The sequence below is a fragment of the Protopterus annectens genome, chromosome 8.part0 (assembly GCF_019279795.1).
Source record: "Protopterus annectens isolate FY-2018-M chromosome 8.part0, PAN1.0, whole genome shotgun sequence".
NCBI classification, from domain to species: Eukaryota; Metazoa; Chordata; order Ceratodontiformes; family Protopteridae; genus Protopterus; species Protopterus annectens.
Genome location: NC_056741.1, coordinates 1,909,150,507 through 1,909,170,998, shown reverse-complemented (window position 1 = coordinate 1,909,170,998; position 20,492 = coordinate 1,909,150,507). Strand labels below are relative to the sequence as shown.

The 20,492-nt window shown below is 42.2% G+C and overlaps 1 protein-coding gene across 1 annotated transcript in view; it reads left to right on the top strand.

The window, feature by feature from the left end:
- The window catches only part of LOC122808584 (protein NLRC5-like), an 849,388-nt gene that overhangs the window by 783,190 nt on the left and 45,706 nt on the right, over positions 1-20,492 (top strand). Inside the window, exon 16 of the mRNA XM_044079540.1 lies at positions 1,006-1,077. Within this exon, the coding sequence (XP_043935475.1) occupies positions 1,006-1,077 (72 nt within the window). The remainder of the gene's footprint in view (positions 1-1,005; positions 1,078-20,492) is intronic.

Sequence of the window (20,492 nt, the reverse complement as noted above, 5' to 3'; positions counted from 1 at the left end):
GTTACCATTTGCCCATACAGTTCGTTAGTTGATGCTATATGCACTCAAGCATGATACTAGAACATAACAGCTCTGAAGAGTGCATAACAAAACTTGTTATGCATCCCTTTGATGTCAGAGAGTTGCATAAGAGTTGTCTTTTTCCTGATTTCAGAGCATAATCAGCACACTCAGTGTACCTGGATTATGTTAGAAAATTGCAACATTGCAAAACAGCAATACATGTCAACATAAGGAATTTGCTGTTACTGCAATCTGCAGTAATAATTCATGCTAGCCCCATCTTCTCTCCAGGTTATCCAGCCTCAACCTGCTAAGAGAGGTTGTCATCACTGCATTCATTATTTCTCACACACTCACAAAACATATAATGATATCTCACCCCTTCACCTTCTTAACATTAACTTAATTCAGTACCATAAAATCGGACACATAGGCACGCACACATCCTACATATTTTATTTCATAACACTACTCATCTCTTATTTCTTTTTGTTTCATTAACAAAGCACTTACATCATTTATACTTCTATACATAGGAGTTGGGCAGCAGTAAAAGAGTAAAACTGCACTCTAACAAGCTTCTGCTGTTTATGTTTAGCTCAAAGAAAAAATTACCTTAGTAATGTAATGTGCATTTTCCTCCAGAAACTGTTTGTTGCTGGTTAAAAACATGTTTCACAAAACATTTTATCACATTTCTGTACTGTGTATCTGAAACTATATATTTCAGTACTACCCTTATATATACATGTTGAATTTTAGTTTAATTTGACCACAAAAACTCATTGTTCATTGCCACAAAGATAACTCTCGGATACAGATTTTGCAGTCAGGAAAGTCCCATGATTGTAAACCAGACAGAAAGCTAGCTAGTTATTTGACTGCATTCACTTGTTGTTTTGAAACACAGTAAAATTATTTCCACAAGGCTGGATTTTAAATCTAGTTACTGCAGCAGGCATTGTTTCATTATCTGTTTTTAACTATAAGGTTTTCTTTCAGAGATGTGTGTTCCACTAAAACCAGTCCAACGGGAAACGCAACTGCAAAATTTGATCTCTCAAGGAGGCTGAGGTAATACTTTTGGCATTAAGTGTTGATTAGTTAATGTTGCAGTGACTATTTGCAGTTTAAAGTGATGAATAACATTTACTGAATGCCAAAATTTATTACATTTATCCACACGGCTTGGTAACTCCACATGCAATTATGATAAACTGAGTGTCTGCATTTCATGTAAATGTATGCAGAAATGAGAACCTGAAGTATAATTCTTTATAGAAATTAAACAAGGCTACAATGGAAACTAATATGGGTGAATTTGGATTAGTGTATATGTTTGTGGTATCTACATGTTATGCCTCTGGGAGGGTCTCTAGAACAGTAAATCTTAACATTTGTGTTTATGGACCAGTAAAGCCACACTATTCTGATTCTATCAGTAGAAAATTTCTACTCTCTGTGAAGGTAAGTGCTTAACTATTACCAGTAAAGACATTGATGCAGATTGAAAACGGATTTTCACATAATTAAATTACAGACATTGTCCTTCTTCATTTCTCCTTGCTGATAGAAATCCATTGCTTGTTCAGCTACGTTTTTTGAAAGATATCTGTTAATCGTTCACACGTACCTTCAAGTTACAGAATCAGACACATTTTTCAAAACACCTTCATTTTCATTACTTTTTCTTTAGATGGTATGTCTTCTCCTTCTAAGTAAATCAATAAATATGTTTGAGTTAGAAAGATAGCCCAAAAGACTTCTACATACAGTGGCCATTTTTGTTTAGGGATTGATCATAACACAGAAAACTGTTTGTGTCTAAGATTTAATGCTTCTCCACTTGGTGGACTTAAAGCTCTGTCTTCTTATTTGACAGAAAAGAGATTCAAGACATGAGAAACAATTTGACAAGAGCAAAATAAAAATGAACAAAGTAAAAAAAAGCTTAGAGGAAATAATCTAAAAACGTAGCAACAAATGTAAAGGAAAAGAAGTATAAGTCCTAATTAAGAGAGACTCACACGAAAAGCATGCGCTGTTCCGGTTAAAAAGTTTGCCAGTAATGCTGATAGTCTCCCACCCCACATTTCTTAACCAGTATTAATCCCAGTTTTTGACTGCAAGCTCTTTGTGAAGAAATATTTCAAAATAGTAAAGAAAAGCCATGTAAGAGACATCAGCCTCTATAAATAACCGATGAATACTGTCAGTGTGACATTTTGTATGTTTTCTTCAAGTCTGCATTGGTTTTCTCCAACCTCCAAAATTATGCTGGTTCATTATTTACCTGGTTGCACTAAATTTTCCACATACAGATCTATATCTGTAGCTGTCTATATATCTCTATCTATACTTGTATATTTGCATTTATAGCAATGTTTCTATCTATTAGAGTCTGTTTGTGTATGTGTGTCTGGGTGTGTATTTGAGTTTGTGTTGTAGTATTTTACCCTTGCCTTTCCGGCCAGGTAATGACTGAAAAAAGTCCAGGGAGTGACCTGTTAGCTCACATACCCAGTTAACAATTTATTTTATTTATTTATTTCCAGTTTGATTACCGGGGAAGTCCACTGGGCCAGAACGTGCCCATTTTCAGTGGAGGCCCGGGGAGAAAAGCTCCATAAGCAAATAAATGAATTTATAAATTAAACATTTTATTATAAGCAGACACCAGCCCCAAAGCAATATAGAGGTAGGCACTCGCCATCCTCCTCTACTGTAGCAGGCAAGAGTTCCTGGTGAACATTACCTGGATTTACCAAAAAAATGTCCCCAATACCCCTGGGAGGCAGTTTATAACACTGTGCAGCAGTTTGGAAGACTGATTAGCTGAAGCATAGGTATATAGGTTCATAGGTTCATAGGTAGGTACTAGACTATTGGCCCTAGGGCCTATACAAGCCTAGCCAAAAAGGTATCCTGGCTTTCGCCACCCAAGAAAATTATTTTCCTGTGCCCCTGTCAAGCAGAACCACAGAAGTGATCCCCGGGGTGAATTTCCGATTACCCATCCAATCATCAAGATTTTTCTTGAAGAGAGCTAATGAGGAGCTCTGTTTGACGTAGATAGGTAGTCTGTTCCAGAGTATGGGAAGTCTCTGGGACACGAATCTATCCCTCCAGCATGTTCTGTTTATTGTGGTGACAAGGTTTAGGTCCCTAGAGCGTGTAGCTTGGAGGATTGGGATTTCTTTAAGTGGAGCATGTCCGACAGCTTTGGGTTTGACATAGCTTTGTATGTTAGGCAGAGATCGCCTCTGAGTAGGCGATATGCGACGGAGTAAAGCTGGAGTTTTTTGAGACGGTCTGCATAAGGCATCTGTTTTTGGCCAGTAATCCTCTTTGTGAGGTATTTTTGTGGCCTTTCCAGTTGTTGTAGATGTCTTGTGAGGTACATACCAAAAGGGGCATTGTACTCTATAATGGGTCTAATGAGTGATGAGTAGAGGGGAACAATGACCTCTTTTTTTCTGGATGAGAAACCTTTTGTGATGAGGTGTGCCACATAGAAGGATTTCCTGACCACTGTGGCAATGTGATTATCAAAGGAGAGACTACTGTCCACCTGTGTCCCAAGGTCTCTTATCACACTTTTGGTGTTAAGTAGACTACCGCCTATGTGGTAGTTCATGGGTACAGAGTTTTTACCAAAGGGGATGACAATGCACTTTTTGGCATTGAGCTTGAGACCATGTCTTTGACACCAGGAATCTGTCTCAGTGAGGCCCTTTTGTAGGATGTCCACATCGTTAGGAGTTTCGTTTATGGCTCTTAGTTTGCAGTCATCTGCGAATTTAGTTAGCCAAAGACCTTCTGTGTTAGCCTGTACTTTAGAGAAGTAGATACCAAACAGGAGAGGACCCAGGACTGAACCCTGTGGTACTCCATTTGTCACTGGTCTGAAGTCTGATTTGGAGTCTGCTACTTTCACAGTGTAGGTTATGTAAGTAAGCCAGCTGGCAACCCATCTTGTGACATAGGGATTTATGACTAGTTTTGTGAGTTTATCTATAATACCAGAGTGGGGGATGGTGTTGAACGCATTGGCGAGATCAAGATAGGCTGTGTGCACCACCTTGCCCTCGTCTATTGCTCTAGTGACTGCTTCAAAAAATCAATAAGGTTTAGTAGACATGATCTACCTTTTACAAACCCAAACTGTGTGGGGACCAAGGTTTGGAGGTTACCTGTGTCTTTGTTTATAAGCTGCAAGATGATACTTTCCATGGCCTTGCAGACTAGGCTCGTCAGGCTAATGGGGTGGTAGTTTCTGGGGTCTGTGGTGGCATCCCCTTTGTGAAGTGGGATAACCATTGCTGTGCACCATTCAGTAGGCACATAGCCTGAGGTGAGGCTATAATTGAACATGGTACTTAGGTGGTGTGCCAGTAAGTTCTGTAGTTCATGCAGTACGCAGCCTGGGATATTGGCTGGTCCCATGGATGCTGTGTTCTTGGCTATGGAGAGTGCAGTCTTTACTTGTTCATCCATGATTACAGGGGCTTTGCACTCTTCCGGTATTAAGATGGGCCCTTTGGAGGGTGAGAGGGAGGTAAAGGTAACACTGAACCTATCTGCCAGGATGTTGGCAATATCAGTTGGTTTTGTATATTTAGTGCCATTGTGCGGTAGCTCAGAGCAGATCTGAGTGTTGCCATTGAGATTCCTGACATAGCTGTAGAATGCTTTGTGGTTGTCTTTGGAATCAGTGATGATTTTATTTTCATAACTGGCTTTGGAGGATTTTATGAGGGATCTCAGCTTCTTGCTGAGGCTGACCAGGGAGTACCTCCAATCTTGGGATTTTACTCTTTTTTGCAATAACTTCTTCCTTCTTTTGTAGAGTTTGTTTATGGCAGAGGACCACCAGATTGGCTTCCTTTTTTTGGAGGATAGCATGTTGGTTCTGTTGGGGATGACACGATCCTTGCACTCATGTATGTGTTTATACAGTGCATTTGTGTAAGATTCAGCGGTCGTACCTCATTTTCCGTCTGCATGGGTGTCGTGAAGTTTGCCACTTCTGTCTTAAGAAGCATGAAGTTGTCTTTGGAGTAGTTTTTGATGGTGGTTTCTTTAATGGGGGTGGGGTGGGATATGGATGTCTACAGTGATTAGCTTGTGGTTGGATCTGACCAGCGAGGAGTTGACCTCTGGCATGGAACACCGGTTACGCATATTGGTAATGACCAGGTCCAGGATATTGCTGCTCCTGGTGGGGGTGTGGACAAGCTGATCCCAGGCATTGAAATTTATGAATTCCAGAAAACGTTGAGTGAATAGGTTGGTGTCTCACTGAAGCAGACATGGACAGGATGATAAGACATTTCCTATAGACTATATTCAACTGGAGGTACTGCCAGCTCTGCCACAGTTAGATTCGGTAGGGCTGTTTCTCCCCTTAACCAAGTTATAACTTCTTCTCTGATCTGACCCCTCAGATTGGAGGCTATGGATCTGACTGTAGCCTGGGATAGGTTTGTATCAAAGCCAAAATTTCATGTCTGTTCGACTCCTGTCAGTTCTCTTGTTGAGGTTGGCTCTGACCCTGTTGAAACTGTCCAGCTCCTGAAGCTGTAACATCATTGTTGACTCCAAGAGGTTTGGATCAAATACAATGTCTTCATATTATTTCCTTCCTTTAGGGGCCTAAGTGTTAGACAGTTTGGCTGTGGTGACTGCCTCAGATACTAGTCAAATGGCTTCCAGGGTTGAGCTGCCTCCATTGGTTTCAACTCCGGAGGTCAAGCTCCCCAGATCTGTTGCAAGCTCAGCATTTGAGGCATTCAAGAGAGTGCTCCCTAAACCCAGAGATAGATCTTCCTTTTTAAAGTCAGATCCAATCCTCCTGCATAGAGTCTCTCAGTGTCTAAAACCTGTTCTCCTTGTCCCATCAGGGCAGCCCTTTCTTAAAAGTCATGAACCTGTTCTCCCTAGTGAGGCCAACTAGGCAGCTGCCTAAGGTACCGGTCTAGCAGAGGCGCTTTTCTAGTATTTATTTGATGTAGGTAGACCAGGATGGGGACACCGGGTGGTGTGGTGGGGGCTGCCGTGGAGCCCTTTTGCCTAGGGCACCAGTTGACTTAAGGCCGCTGCTGATGTTTACGATTCAGTCTATTCTTCCATTCCTGAGGAGAAACAACTGAATGTGTTTGATAGATCTTCAGGATGCATAGTACCATATAAAGATGGACAGATGCTCCAGGAAGTGTCCCTACTTCCAGCTGGGAGTCAGTCACTGATGGTTCAGAGGTCTGCCTTTTGGTCTCACTACAGCCTCTCTGATGTTTACCAAATGTATGACAGTAGTGGTAGCTGTAGGGATTTTGGGTATTTCCCTACTTGGATACTAGGCTTATAGCCGCTTCTTCCAAGAATCTACTCATTCAAGCAAGGGGTTCCTTGATTCAATTGTGTCAAGGCCATAAGATAACAGTAAAATTATTGAAATCTCAACTGCAGCCAACGCAATCTCTGGCGTTTATCAGGGAAAAAAAAAAAATATTTGCAAAAACCATATTCAGTGGTGGTTAACTTCTCTCATCCCCCACTAGGGGCAGTCACCCAGGGATGCTGTGGTACACCCTTGGCCCCCTGAACGTCTTTATGCCATTCTCCCAATACCATTGATCCCAAAGTTTTTAAAGAAAGCCTTAGTGTCGGAAGTCTCAAGTCATCCTCATAGCCCCTCATTGGCCTCATCATATATGGTTTCTTTTGGCCTCATCTAGTTCACTCACCTTCTGACTTGGGCTCAGACACAAACTTTTTATTTCAGCTGTCTGGTTGGACTCACCTGAACATATAAGCCCTCAGACTAACTGCAGTTTTTTTTCCAATTCATATGATGGTTTGATAGTCTACCTTCTCCCCTTCCATTGTGCATATTTTATCTTCATCACAGAAACCTTCCACTAGAAAATTTTACAAGATCAAATGGAAAAGATTTTCTATTAAGGCTATGGAAAAAAAACATTGACCCTTTTCCAGCCCCCATTACTTCAATTTTGGACTTCCTTGCACACCTTTTTCATGATGGAGCTAGCTATTCAACTATCAGAGTTCAATTAGCTGCTACATTGCGGAAAGTCATACACCTATAGCTGCTCTTAGGTTATCTCAGTCCATTCTCCAGGGAACTTTCCTTCTACACTGCCTTTCCCCACACACAGACACACACACTTGGAGATCTGTTCTGCCGTGGGATATCAGTACTGTTTTGCAGTTTTTGATAGGACCCCCTCCCCCCATTTAAACCTGCGGTTAAATCTGAATTGAAGTTTCTGTCACAGAAGAGTTTATTTCTGGTGGCTATTAATTCTGCCAGGAGAATTTCAGAATTGCATGCATTATCTTCCAAACCTCCCTATTTAATTTTTCAAAGACAGAGTATGTCTGAAGACCAATCCATCTTTTCTTCCTAAGGTGACCTCTGAATCGTCTAACAACCAGAGCATAAATCTGACAGTTATTTTTCAAAATTTCTCCAAAAAGGGTGACTATACCATGCATTTGTTAGATGTTCATCACTATACCATGCATTTGTTAGATGTTCATCACTATACCATACATTTGTTAGATGTTCTTCACCAGCTGCATTTTTACTTGCACTGCACTAGACCCTTTAAGAAGCCCATTCAGCTATTCGTTTCAGTTTCAAAATCCAAATTTAGACAAGTGATATCCAAAACATCATTAACTCATTGCCTGAATCAGTGTATTTCCCATGTCTGCCAAGAGTTGTGGTTATCACTCCCCTCAAACTCTAAAGCACATTCACTGAGATCTGTGGCCTCATCTACAACTTTTTTCACTAGAATTCCAATTGATGACATTTGTGCTGCTACTGTCTTGTGAAAAGTTCATACCTTCATGTCTCATTATAAATTGGATATCCAGTCCAGGTCCAGGGCCTCCTTTGGTTCAGCTGTACTCAGGAATATTCTTCCATGAGACCTCCCAAGGGTTAAGTAGCTGGGAACTCTGTCCCATATGTAGAGAAATGGATGGAAAAGACAAAATCAGATATGAAAGTTATGTAGTGACCATAAAGTTAGATCTGTGTTTCTGTATTTCGTCCCCTCCTCTACTACCCCCAACCCTTCAGCCTCCTCCTAATAATTTTTCATACAAGTCATTTTTCATTATTGAATTTCTCCTATGAGATGGATCTAACATACCTTGCTGTGGCTCCTGAAGGTTTAGGCTGTCTATCTACTTATTCTCTTCCTTGACAGACACTTGATCCTTCTCCATATTATATACTTAACTTATCTTTTACTGGAATTTCTTTCTGTCAGTTTTTTCAAATGCGTATAAGTGGGCAAACTTGATCTGAGGTAACTCACTCTGGGTATAGGGATTATAGTTAGGGAAGGAGTCTGAGCACTGAATCCTAAGCTATGAAGTGGCCGCAGTTGGATCTAAGACCCATATGTAGAGAAATGGACTGAATATGACAACAAAGATCTAACATTATGGTGACTACATAACTTTTTTGTCCCTCTGCAGCAGTGGTTATCAAAAAGTGTGATAGGGGAAAGCTGATACAGGGAATCTCTAAGCTTTTTCAGCCTCCTTTTCTATATTTTCCAAGGGATTTTCTAACTCCTTGTCCAATCTTAGAAGAAACAAAATAAACCATCTCAACAAAATGCAGATAAACAAATGTTTAAGAAGAAATGGCAAGGGGGTTACAAGATGAATTCTGGAAACTCCAAAAACCAAGGATAGTCCAGTGTGTCAGAATGACTATTTAAAATACTTTGTTCCCCCCTCCAACCCTGGTAGCCTCTTTCTTTTTCTTCCAGAAAGTCTACATCTCCATTTTTCTCTTTGGCAACATATAGTTTCACACAAATGGATTCTGAAGATTATTCATCAAGATTACAGATGGCAATGAGAGGAAATTCCTCCTTTCGTGAGGGTAATTCTTCATCCTGTAGACTAGATTCTTTTGGTTCTACCTGCCCTTAATCACTTGCTGTCCAAGGGAGTGATAGAACCAGTTCCCTCTTCACAGATGGGAAAGGGGTTTTAGATTTTTTTGGTGCCAAAGAAGGCAAATACTTGGAGACCAGATCTGGATATTTCTTTCTTAAACCTGTTTGTGATAGTTCCCAAATTCAAAATGGTGTGACTTCATGACCTGTTACCTGTCCTTCCTCATTCAAGTTTCCTGGTAACACTAAATTTAAAAGATGCTTATCACATTCCTATTATTCATACTTCCTGCATTTCTTAAGTTTTTGTGTTTCTGGATCACATTATCATTTCTCTGACTTAACCTTTGGACTATCCATTGCACCAAGAGTGCTCACAAAGTGTCTAGCTCCAGTAATAGCTCATTGCAGGCTACAGGGTGTCCACATTTTCCATATTTATATGATTTGTTTATCTTTACAGAATCTTTTTCAAACTGTCTTCAATCTCTCTCTTGGGTGAGAAATCTCTTACACAAGCTGTGATACCAAGGGAACATTCAATGATTCTTTCACACAGTATTGTGTTCTGAAGATGTCGACTAGACACTACAGATCATAAAGTTTTTCTTCCACAGGAAAATATTATTAAGATCTGTTTCTAAGGTTTTCCACTCAGACTTCAGCCACTGCAATTGAATACCTTAGGATTTTGGGTCTCAAGACATCTGTGATTCCCTTGATACCCCTGGCAAGTCACATCTTGAGTAAGACTCTGTGGTACCCAAAATCCTTTTGGTTCCACTTCCACACCCTTTATCTTTTCAAATCCCACTGGTGGTGTTTGTCAGAACAGAAATTGTTTGGTGTAAACAGATATCCTTAAATCCAGGACTCCCCTTCTCCACCCCTGCTCCAAAGCAGTCAGTCACCACAGACACTTTGACCTTTGCTTGGGGAGTAGTTTCAGGAGGCATAAAAGTGCAGGGGCTGTGGGACACCAAGGACATATGCAAGCACATAAATACCTAAGAAATGCTTGCACAGATCAATGCACTCAACTCTGTAAATAATCTTTGGTCCCTGGGAAGATGGTTACTGACTATAATACAGTCATGTGTGAGATGAACAAGCAAGGGGGAATCAGGTTGCACTCATTTACAAACTAGCCACATTAATTTGGGATATCACCTCATAGCACAATCTTACTCTGCAGGCATCCTGCATTCTGTCAGAGCAAAACTGTGTGGCAGACAAGCTAAGGAGGACCAGGACAGACTCTTACAAATGGAAACTAGAACAGGGAGTGTTCCAGTGTTTGACTCATCTGTGGAGAGTTCCTCAGGTAGATCTCTTTGTCTCTTCTCTGAACAATCAGCTGGCAAGGTTGCATTCCAGGACTCCATGTAAGAAGGCCTAGAAGACAGATGCCTTTTTTCCTTCAATGGGAATGTTCCTGTATGCCTTTCCATCCTTTTCACTAATATCCAGGGTACTTCTGAAGATGCAGATGGAATCCCCCAAGACCATTGTGGTGACTCCCTTCTGGCTCAGGCAACCATGGTTCTCCCTTTTGGAAATGGTCAGGGGCCATTACGGCAAGCTTACAAACAGACTGGATCTACTCAGACCAGAGCAGGTATGATACACCCCAACATCAATCATCTTCAACTGACTGCTTGGATGATAGATAATTCCTTTTAAGCACTTATTAATGAGGACACACATCAGGTACTAATGGAGACAATAAAGCCTGATACTTGAAAAAACTATATTAGCAAATGGAAAATGTTTTCTAGTTGGTGCCAACAACATAACCAGCACTCATTCAGGGCTTGCTGTTCTGTGGTTTTACAATATTAATGAGAGTTACTCTCCAATGGAATTTCTTATTCCTCTGTCAGGATTCATTTATCAGCCATTTCAGCATGTCTTCCCATGGATCCTTCGCTCTCAATGCATTCTCAGTTAAAATATTCTTGAAAGGGGTTTTGCATAAAAAGCCTCCAAGAAAACTGGTGGCCCCTCCCTGGGATCTTAATTTTTTTTTTAGAGATGCTAACACTTGCTCCATTTGGACCAGCTAATCTAGATGACTTGTGGTTCTTAACATGGAAGACAGATCTGATGTCATTTTCAGTAATTTTTCAACAGATAGGTCTTGGATCTGACCAGAGATCTGGCTCAGCTGCATTTACTCAGACTTTTGGATCCGACTCTCTGGTTTCTCCCTTTATTCATAATGCCTCAAAACCTGTAATACCTTAGTTCTCATTTGCTGCTTTTTCACCTCAGATGTGGATTGCACTGTTCTGAGCTTACAGGGTGTTTCTATAGCTTATTTGTGAGTAAAACTGGTAATTCTTAATTTTCTGTCTATTTCTCATCTTTCTACCCTTGCTAGTTATTTAGGTTTCTAGCATTAGTTGCTCTTGTTTCTCCTTCTTACCTGTTGTTCTGGGGTGCTTGTTACATTGCTGGTATTACCTTTCTTTCTTTCTTTCTGTTTTTTCCTACATGTTTATAGAGTATAGCTTACTTTGTTGCTGGTATTTTTCTCTTCTATATTTTTCAGTAATCCACCCCCCCCCAAAAAAAAATCTGTTTGTCTTACTGTTTTATTTTTACTGTGGCTGAAATCCTTACAGATTTTAAAAAGGGCACTTCCTCTGGCAAAAGATACCCAATTCCAGCACTAACAGGGAATACATGTACTGTTTAGGAGTGGTCCACCTTGACATTTCATGCCAAATCTGTGCTGGTTTTAACTCTCAGGCCTTAAGTGATTGATGCAACATGGTAGTCTCGAAAGAGCTGCTCCACCTTCTGCTTCTTCCTCTGCTGCATCTGTTTCAGGGGCTCAAACCCCACCAAGAAACAAAAGTCTTTGGAGTCCTGAGAGTACAGAAAAAGGTCTCCCACCTTTTCTTTGAAATCTGCTTCAGCCTCAGAGCTGTCAGCTAAAATTGTAAAAAGATCAGATCTGACTCCTTTGAATCTGAGTTTGGGGTATGTTTTAAGTCTCCAGATCCTGGAGTCCTCACTTCCCTCCAAAGCTTATTTCTCCATGCTTCTGATCACCCCTTTTTTACAGGAGATGCCAAAGAGAGTCATGTCCTCCTTCCACACCCTCCTCTGTCAGGTCCTCTCGAAACCTATCTGAAGCAGATGTGGCTAGGATGATGAGGAAGTTTCTTAGGGCTTAGATTCAGATGGAGGTGTTATCGGCTCCATCACCCATCAGATCCTTGAGCCTCCAAACTGCTTCTTATCCACTTATTTCTCCTTCTACAATCTCTTCAATGATTTCAGAGCCCATGAATTTGAGAATCCCAAGAGTCAATGGTTCAGACCTGAATATAGCTAGGTATTCATCTCCATCTGTGTCCCTGACTCATTTGGCACTAATCCCCCTAAAGCAGGATGAGTCTCAGAGACAAAGCTTCAGTGCTGGATATGGGGGGATGGGTTCAACTCCAAAGTTGTTGGAGCCATTCCTTCCCCCCGGCACTGGACAGGTCACATCTGACTCCTCCCTTGTGGCAGGAGCCTGGGCAGAGTTGAGGATCATCAGAGCCTGGAGCTTCAGCTGTGATGAAGCCACTACATCTTCTCCCAATCCTCCTACCTTTGAGGTGGTGGTGAGGACTTTCCTCATCCATGAGTAAAATCTACTTTTATTTCTTCAGATCCTACCCCTCTACTGTCACTGTATCCTAGTTCTGAGCCTCATTTTCTGATACATTTCCAGATCATCCAGCCAATGAGATGACCTGGAAGAGATATTGCAAAAGGAGGCACATAGATTTCCCTCAGGAATCTTTAACCAAAGATCCTGACTTCGATGAAGGTGAGGGGGTCTCCAAGGTCTCCACCAGAAGACATCTCCTTTGGAGAAATTCTAGAGATCCTTAGTTAGAAATGTGGATGTTCTTCCATTTGCCCTTCCCAGGAGGAGTCAGTGTTCATAGAAGCTTTCAGGTCTGACCTGTTTATGTCTTGGGTTACCCCCTGGCTGATGACTTCATAGATCTGGTGTTTCAATGAGCATGGAAGGAACTGGATACCACGGAGCCCATCCAAAGTCACCCTGATACATTTCTTGCACATTCTAAAGATGAGCCTTTTTAGAGTAAGGGAATTCCTGTGGATGCCATGGTTGTGGTGGCAGCCACTAAAAAAAGAGTTGGCAGAACAGAGCTCTTCCATCCATCCTCCTAACAGAGAGTCCAGGGAATTGGACAGATTTTGAAAGTGAATTTATCCCTCCATGACCTTTGCTTTCCAGTTCCTGAAGTATTTGGCACACTTCACAAGATTGCAGAGAGACTTTGTTAAAGAACTTTCCAAACATCTTCCAAGGTCCATGTCTGTGGAGGAGCATAAACAGTTATCTTCACAACCGGCCACCCTTCAATCTATCTCCAATGTGTTCACTAGATTGATCTCTTACACAGCTTAAGATACCTCACAGGCAGCGGGTTCAGTCAGAGTCATCAGGAGACATGCCTGGATGCACTTACATAATTTTGCAGAGCCATTCAACTCTTCATTCATCAATGCTTCCTTTGATGGAGCTTCTTTGCTTGGCTCAACAGTGAAAGAAACACTTTCCTCAATGAGCAAGACTTGAAGACCTTGTCTGCCATGGGAATCAGCATGGAGGTAAAAGGATATGGTTCTGAAAGTCACAAGGTCCTTTCCATGACTCATGAAGGAGAAGCTTTCCCCAGAGGCAAGGGAGGGAAAGTTTCAATGGAAGTAACTGCCCTTGTGGCAGAAGAGGCCTGCTAAACCAAGGGTTTTGAGATACCTTCTCAAATAAACCCTTCCACTGCTCCTGATGGGTCACATGACTGCTCTTCTCTGGAGGCAGTCAGGGGAGTATTTGTCTCTTCACCCACAAGTCTGGGAATTAATAACAAATGACAACTAGGTGCAAAAGATTATATCCATAGGCTATTTTATTCATTGTTTTGTAAATCCCACCAACCAATCAAAAGAGGCTACCTGACATTCCACCCAGTCAGCGGGAGTAAGCAACCTTAGAAATTCAAAAACTGCTAGAGAAAAGAGTCATCCAAGAGGTCCCACCAGACCAGAGAGAATTCGGCTGCTAGAGAAAGGAGTCATCCAGGAGGTACCACCTGACCGGAGAAGATTCAGAACTCAATCAAGGTTCTTTTTAGTGCCAAAGAAAACAGAGGACACGAGACCCATTCAGGATCTTTGCAGTCTCAATTAGTTTGAAAAGAACTCCAAGTTCTGGATGGTCATGGGTCAGTCCATTCTACCTTTTTTTATGAAAGAATGATTGTATGTGCTCCATCGATCTCCAGGGCCATACTATCACATCAAAATGAACAGTTGCTCCCAGAGAAATCTGTGCTTTTGGCTGGGGGCTAGTCAATATCAGTTTACAGTCCTGACCTTTGGTCTCACCACAGTCTCCAGGGTGTTCACCAGATATATGGCCATGGTGCACCTGGACATTGCAGGCCTCAAATTAACTGCATGGATTCTCCATTACCACTAGTGGTTAAACAGCCCAGGTTTTCCTCCCCAGTCTGCCAGATATTGCTATCATCCCAAAAAACTTCCACCAGGAAAATTTGCAAGAGTAAATGGAAAATATTTTCTTGTTGGGCCCATCAGATACTGCACCTGTTTCTGCTGTTCTAGATTTCCTTGCTTTATCTTTTCAAGAAGGAGCTCATTATTCCACCATCAAAGTTCAGTTAACAGCCACCTCACATTATCATACTGGAGGCAATGCTTCACCTCTGGCGTCATCCAAATTCTGCAAAGTTTTCCTTAATGGTACTTTTTTACTTAGCCACCAGTTAAAGACCCTACTCCACCCTGGGATCTTGCACTGCTATTGCAGAGTTTACCTTCTATCACCCAAGTCTGATCTCAAGTTTCTTTCATGGAAATGGTCTTTCTAGTGGCCATTACCTCAGCAAGATGGATTTCTGAGCTTCAAGCACTCTCTTCAAAATTTCCTTATTTGGTTTTCCATAAAATAGGATTACATTATGAACTAATCCTCCCAAAGTAGCCTCAGATGCAAACATCACTCAGGCCATTAACTTTCCTGTTTTCTTTTCTAACGTCACTAACAAAGATGAATACATGCTTCATGTCTTAAATCTACACAGACAGTTTTGTTTTTAATCTTCATATGACAAAGGACTTTAGAAAAACAGATCAGTTGTTTATCTACTTGACTCCAACAGGTTGAAAACAATGGATATGATATTGTCAATCTTTACTCAATTCTTGGCTGTGAGTCATTACCGAATTGGCAATTTTTCTAGCTCGTGCCTCCCAAAACTCTCGAGCTAGGCTCTACCCATAATACTTCTCACTAAATTACCTCAGATCTTGTTTGCCGCGTCATAGTGTCAGATGCGTTCAACCAATTTCTTGAGCCTTGGCAGTATATTATTATGAATTTCTTACATTTTTTGTCCTTATCTCCATCTTTCTATAATTGTATAATTCTTCTACAGTTCTACCTGCTCTTCACTCATATTCAGCATGAGCGTGACTGTTTTCTTCCTCTTACCCCACTTTCTGTTGTTAGGTAATCTAACATACCATTGTTGGTACTTCCTTTCCCTGCTTCCCTTACCACAGAGTAATCTGTATTACCATCACTGGTAATCGACTTTCTCTCTCTGTCTCCCTTTCCTGTGTGTGTGTGTGTGTGTGTGTGTGTGTGTGTGTGTGTGTGTGTGTGTGTGTGTGTGTGTGTGTGTGTGTGTGTTTGTGTGTGTGTGTGTATTACCGTGGCTTAGGCCTTTATTTTTTTTACTATGGCCGATAAGTCTTCTAAGGTGCCAAAAATGTGATAGAAAAAAGCCCAACTCGGATGGACACACCTTTTGTGTTTACTGTCTAGGTGCTGTCCATCTCCAGGAGGATTTTGCTATTTGTCATATTTTCTCCACTAGAATCTTGACAGAGTGGAGAAACAAGCTTATTTTAAAGGGACTACTGAAGGGTGAGTTTGAAGAGACTATATTTCATCCCAAGACTGAAACCAAACTCTTTTTCCTCTTCTTTACCCAAAACTAAAAAATGATCACATTTGGTTCTGACAAGTTCCTCGGAATCGCCTGTAAAATTGACCAGACCTCCTTCGGTGTCGACTGCATCTTCGGCACTGATAGGTAAAGATGACTTGACTTCAACTCAAACTTCATTGCAGACATCTGAAGCTTCTGTACCATCTGAACCCTTGATACCAAAGCAGCCTTGGCTTATTACATTACTAAGGATCTCTTACTTTCCATTGGTGGACCCATTTGCTGACCATCCACCAAGTCCTTTTTTGGAACCAAGACCACCTAAGTCCCCATCAGCCTCCTCTGTTTTGTCTATTATGAGCCTTTGTGAGTGAGCTATAGATTGGTCGACCAGCTTCTGACAATGACAGGATTGTCTCCATCCTCGGTTCCAAGCCAGTTCAGCACTGGAGCCAGGCCTTCCTCAATGCCCATTCAGATTCCTCCTCTGACTCCAGTTGAGATTTTGGAGCCCCTGGTAATGACTTTTCTGGTTCTGACTGCCTCAGTGTGGGTTAGAGCTCCTTCTCAGGAACCAGTAATTGCATTGAGCTCTTCCAGTTTGTTGGAACCAGAGACCTCCCAGGATCAAGGCTTCATTGCTGGTTCCGAGGGCAGGGTTCAACTTCGATACTTTTGGAGATCTCCATGCTCCTCAGGGCCTTGGCATTTGTAGACTTGGCCTTGGCTTCTGCCTTAGAAGCAGCTTCCTTGGTGTGGCGTGGGACCACAGTTCTGAAGGAGTCTATTTTGGTCCCAGGCTCACATCCTTCTACAGGGGACCTGCCTTTTGGGCCATGGAGAAGGCTTTGTCCATTGTGGACTCACAGTCTATGCCATCCCTGTCAGGCGAAGTATCTTGTATATCCCCTCAACCGAAGCTTCCTCCAGATTCATCCATGGGACAGTGGGTACAGAAGCCTCAGGGACAATGTACCATGGTGATTTCTTCTTCAGATACTTCTCCAGAACATTCCACCAAAGAGGTACCTTTGAAGAAAAAGTACAAGAGGAAGCACTCCCCAGAAGAGTCTTTCACAGAGGATACTGATTTCGAGATTGGGAAGGTTCCCCTAGGTTGCCCCTGATGATTTTTCCTTCGGGGACATCCTATAAATTCTGAAGCAGAGGGGTAGCTGGACTTCCCTCCAACTTTCGTCAGAGGCATCAGTATACCTGGAGGCTTTTTGTGCCCAGCGCTCTACCTCTTGGATCTCTCTACCCACTGACAAGCTTATTAAACTGATCAATTAGCAGGACTGGAACATTCCTGACTCCAGCGAGCCAATTCCTAAGAGACCTGACCAGATTCTGTCTGCCCCTAAGGATGAACAACATAGGGCCAAGGGTATTCCTGTAGACGCCATGGTGATAATGACAGCCGCATAAAAGGAACTTGCAGAAGAATGTCCTACTATCCATTCTCCTAACAGGGAGTCTAGGACTATGGATAGGTTTGGGAAGCCCGTAAACACTTCATCGACCTTCGCTCTCAGGTCTTTGAATTATATAGCATACTTCACTAGGCTGCAGAGAGATCTGATCAAATAGCTTTCAGACACTGTCACAGGAGCAGTAGGAATCCAGTTCCAATTAATCTGTGAAGTTAATTGCTCATGCAGCTGAAGGGATGACAAGAGCAACAGGTCAGACTAGCCATCAGGAGACTTGCCTGGATGTGCTTGTGTGACTTTGTGGAGCCATTTAAATCTTCTTTCATCAATACTCCATTTGAAGGATCATCCCTGTTTGGACCTAAGGTTAAAGATATACTAGCCAGTTGTGAGAAAGATGGGAAGACTCTTTCTACCATGGACGTATGCTTCTCCACTCCTCAGCGGCCCTACTCTAGGAACCAGAGAAGTGGGAGGCTATGGTTCAGAAAGACCCAAGGTCCTTTCCAAGACTCAAGTGGCAAGGACTTATCTGGGATTAGCGGGGTAAGAAGTAATAATGGAAGACACCGTCCAAGAGGCAGAAGTGGCCAGCAGAACCAGTGGTCCAGAGATTCCTTCTCAGGTAACTCCTACTAGCGCTCCTGAATGGAGGCCCAATTGCCTTTCTCTGGAGGCAGCTGGGGGATGATTATCCCTGCACCAATTTGCCTGGCTGCAAAAGGCATCAATCAAATATGTGCAGGGGATCATTTCCAGAGGATATATCATTCCCCTTTCAACAAAACCAAAAGCACAAACAAGACTCCCAGATGTCCCACCCAGTCACAGGGAAGCAGCAGTCTTAAAAATCCAAAAACTGCTTGACAAAAGAGTCATCCAATCAGTCCCAGCAAGCAAGAGAGGATCCAGAATCTACTCAAGGTTCTTTTTAGTGCCCAAAAAACAGGGGACTGCAGACCCATTTTGGATCTCAGCCAGTTGAACAAATCAGTTCAACAAACCAAATTCCAGTTGGTCCCAGTATAGTCAATACTTCCATTTTTGGTAAAAGATGACTGAATGTGCTCAGTAGATCTACAGGATGCGTATTACCACATAAAAATGGACAAGCACTCCAGAGGATTCCTGCACTTCCAGCTGAGAACCAGTCACCACTATCAGTTCAGGGCACTTCCCTTTGGCCTCATCACAGCCCCCAGGGTGTTTACCAAATGCATAGCAGTGGTAGCAGTGCATCACAGACTGCTAGGTTTCCGAGTGTTTCCATATCTCAATGACTGGCTCCTTACCTCTGCCACCAGACATCAACTCATAAAAGCAAGAGATTACATACTTCATCTTTGCACTACATTTGGAATCACAATAAATTGTGAAAAATCCCATTTGGAACCCACACAACAGCTGGAATTCATTGGAGCTATACTAGACACAATCATGGGATTTGCATCACCCCCATTAGAAAGGCTCCAGAGGATCAGATCACAAGTAAACCACATCATTCAGAACAGACGTATTCCAGCAAGACTCATCCTGCAGGCTCTAGGGTCAATGGCAGCATCTATTACTCTAGTTCTCATGGCCAGATATCACATGTGGATTCTTCAATGGCTTCTGGCCTCCCAATGGTTATTATTAAACCAACCAATGTCTCATCAGATTTTGATTACCAATCATTGCAAACAAGACCTGTCCTGGTGGCTCCATTCCAATGAAATCTTGTCAGGTCATCCCTTTGTCCTACCTCAGCCCCAAGCCATAGTGACCACTGATGTTTCCCAGATAGGGTGGGGGGAGCATTATCTGGGAAGGTCATTCCAAGGCACTTGGTCCCAGATGGAGGCCAGTTTTCATATCAGTGTTGTAGAGATGAGGGCACTGCTCTTAGCATTGCAAGCATTTCAAGATACCCTCCCATTTAGAACAGTGGCAATACAAACAGATAACATGTCGGTAGACTGGTAAATCAACAAACAAGGGGGAACCAAGTCTTACCCGCTTTGTCAGAGTATGGCAATGAACAATTTCTTCCAACCGCTTTCTAATGGCAATCCAGATTCCGATGAGCTCAAACGTAATTGTGGACAAGTTGAGCAGAACTATCTTAATGCCTCACGAGTGGTCTCTCAATCCAGTTGTGGCAGAAAAGATATTCTGCCACTGGGGCCAACCTTGCTGTGATCTATTTGCGTCTCCTCTGAACAAGTGCAACAGTTACTTTGCCCTAATCCCCCCTCCAAGGGAGTCACCCAGAGGCATTCTTCTCCACAACTGGCCCTCCCAGTCTTCTGTATGCCTTTTCCCTGACTCTTCTGGTAAGTCAGTTTTTAAAGAAACCAAGAGGTCGACGAACAAAATAATCCTCATTGTTCCATTCTGGCCTCAACAAGTCTGTTTTCTCTTCCTTTGGCCTTACCTACATCAGAAACCTTGGATTCTGGACCCAGCTCCAGACCTGTTATCTCATCCAGAAGGAATTGTTCATCGGAATCTCCAGCATCTCAAGCTCACTGAGTGGCTTTTCCAGTTCTCATGATTGCCAGGCATTCCTCTCTTACTTTCCCGGTCTCACAAATCATTTTGGCCCACCACAAGCCTTCAGCTAGAAAGTTGTACCAAAACAAATAGATAAAATTTGCCAGATGGTTGGTTAACAGTAATATTGACCCTTATGCAGCACCTCTAGATGAAGTTTTAGTATTTCTGGCCTTTATCAGTCTGGCTCCTCAGTTTTTCCCATTTGAGTACATCTCACTGTGATATCTAATTTCCATGTTGGTTTTGATGGTTCTTCACTTATGTCTCATAAACTTTGTAAGGCCTTTTTGAAAGGAACCTTAATGCTAAGGCCTCCTTTTAAAGAACCCATTGCTGCATGGGATTTACTCTTGGTCCTACAGTCTCTCATTTCATCCCCTTCTGAACCTTCGGCAACTTGTGATTTAAAGTTTTTGACCTGGAAAACTTTGTTTTTGATGGTTATCACTTCAGCCAGAAGAATATCAGAAATTCAAGTCTTGTCCTGCAGGACCCCCATTTAATATTTCATAAGGACAGGGTTTCTCTCAGGTCGAATCCATCTTTTTTGCCAAATG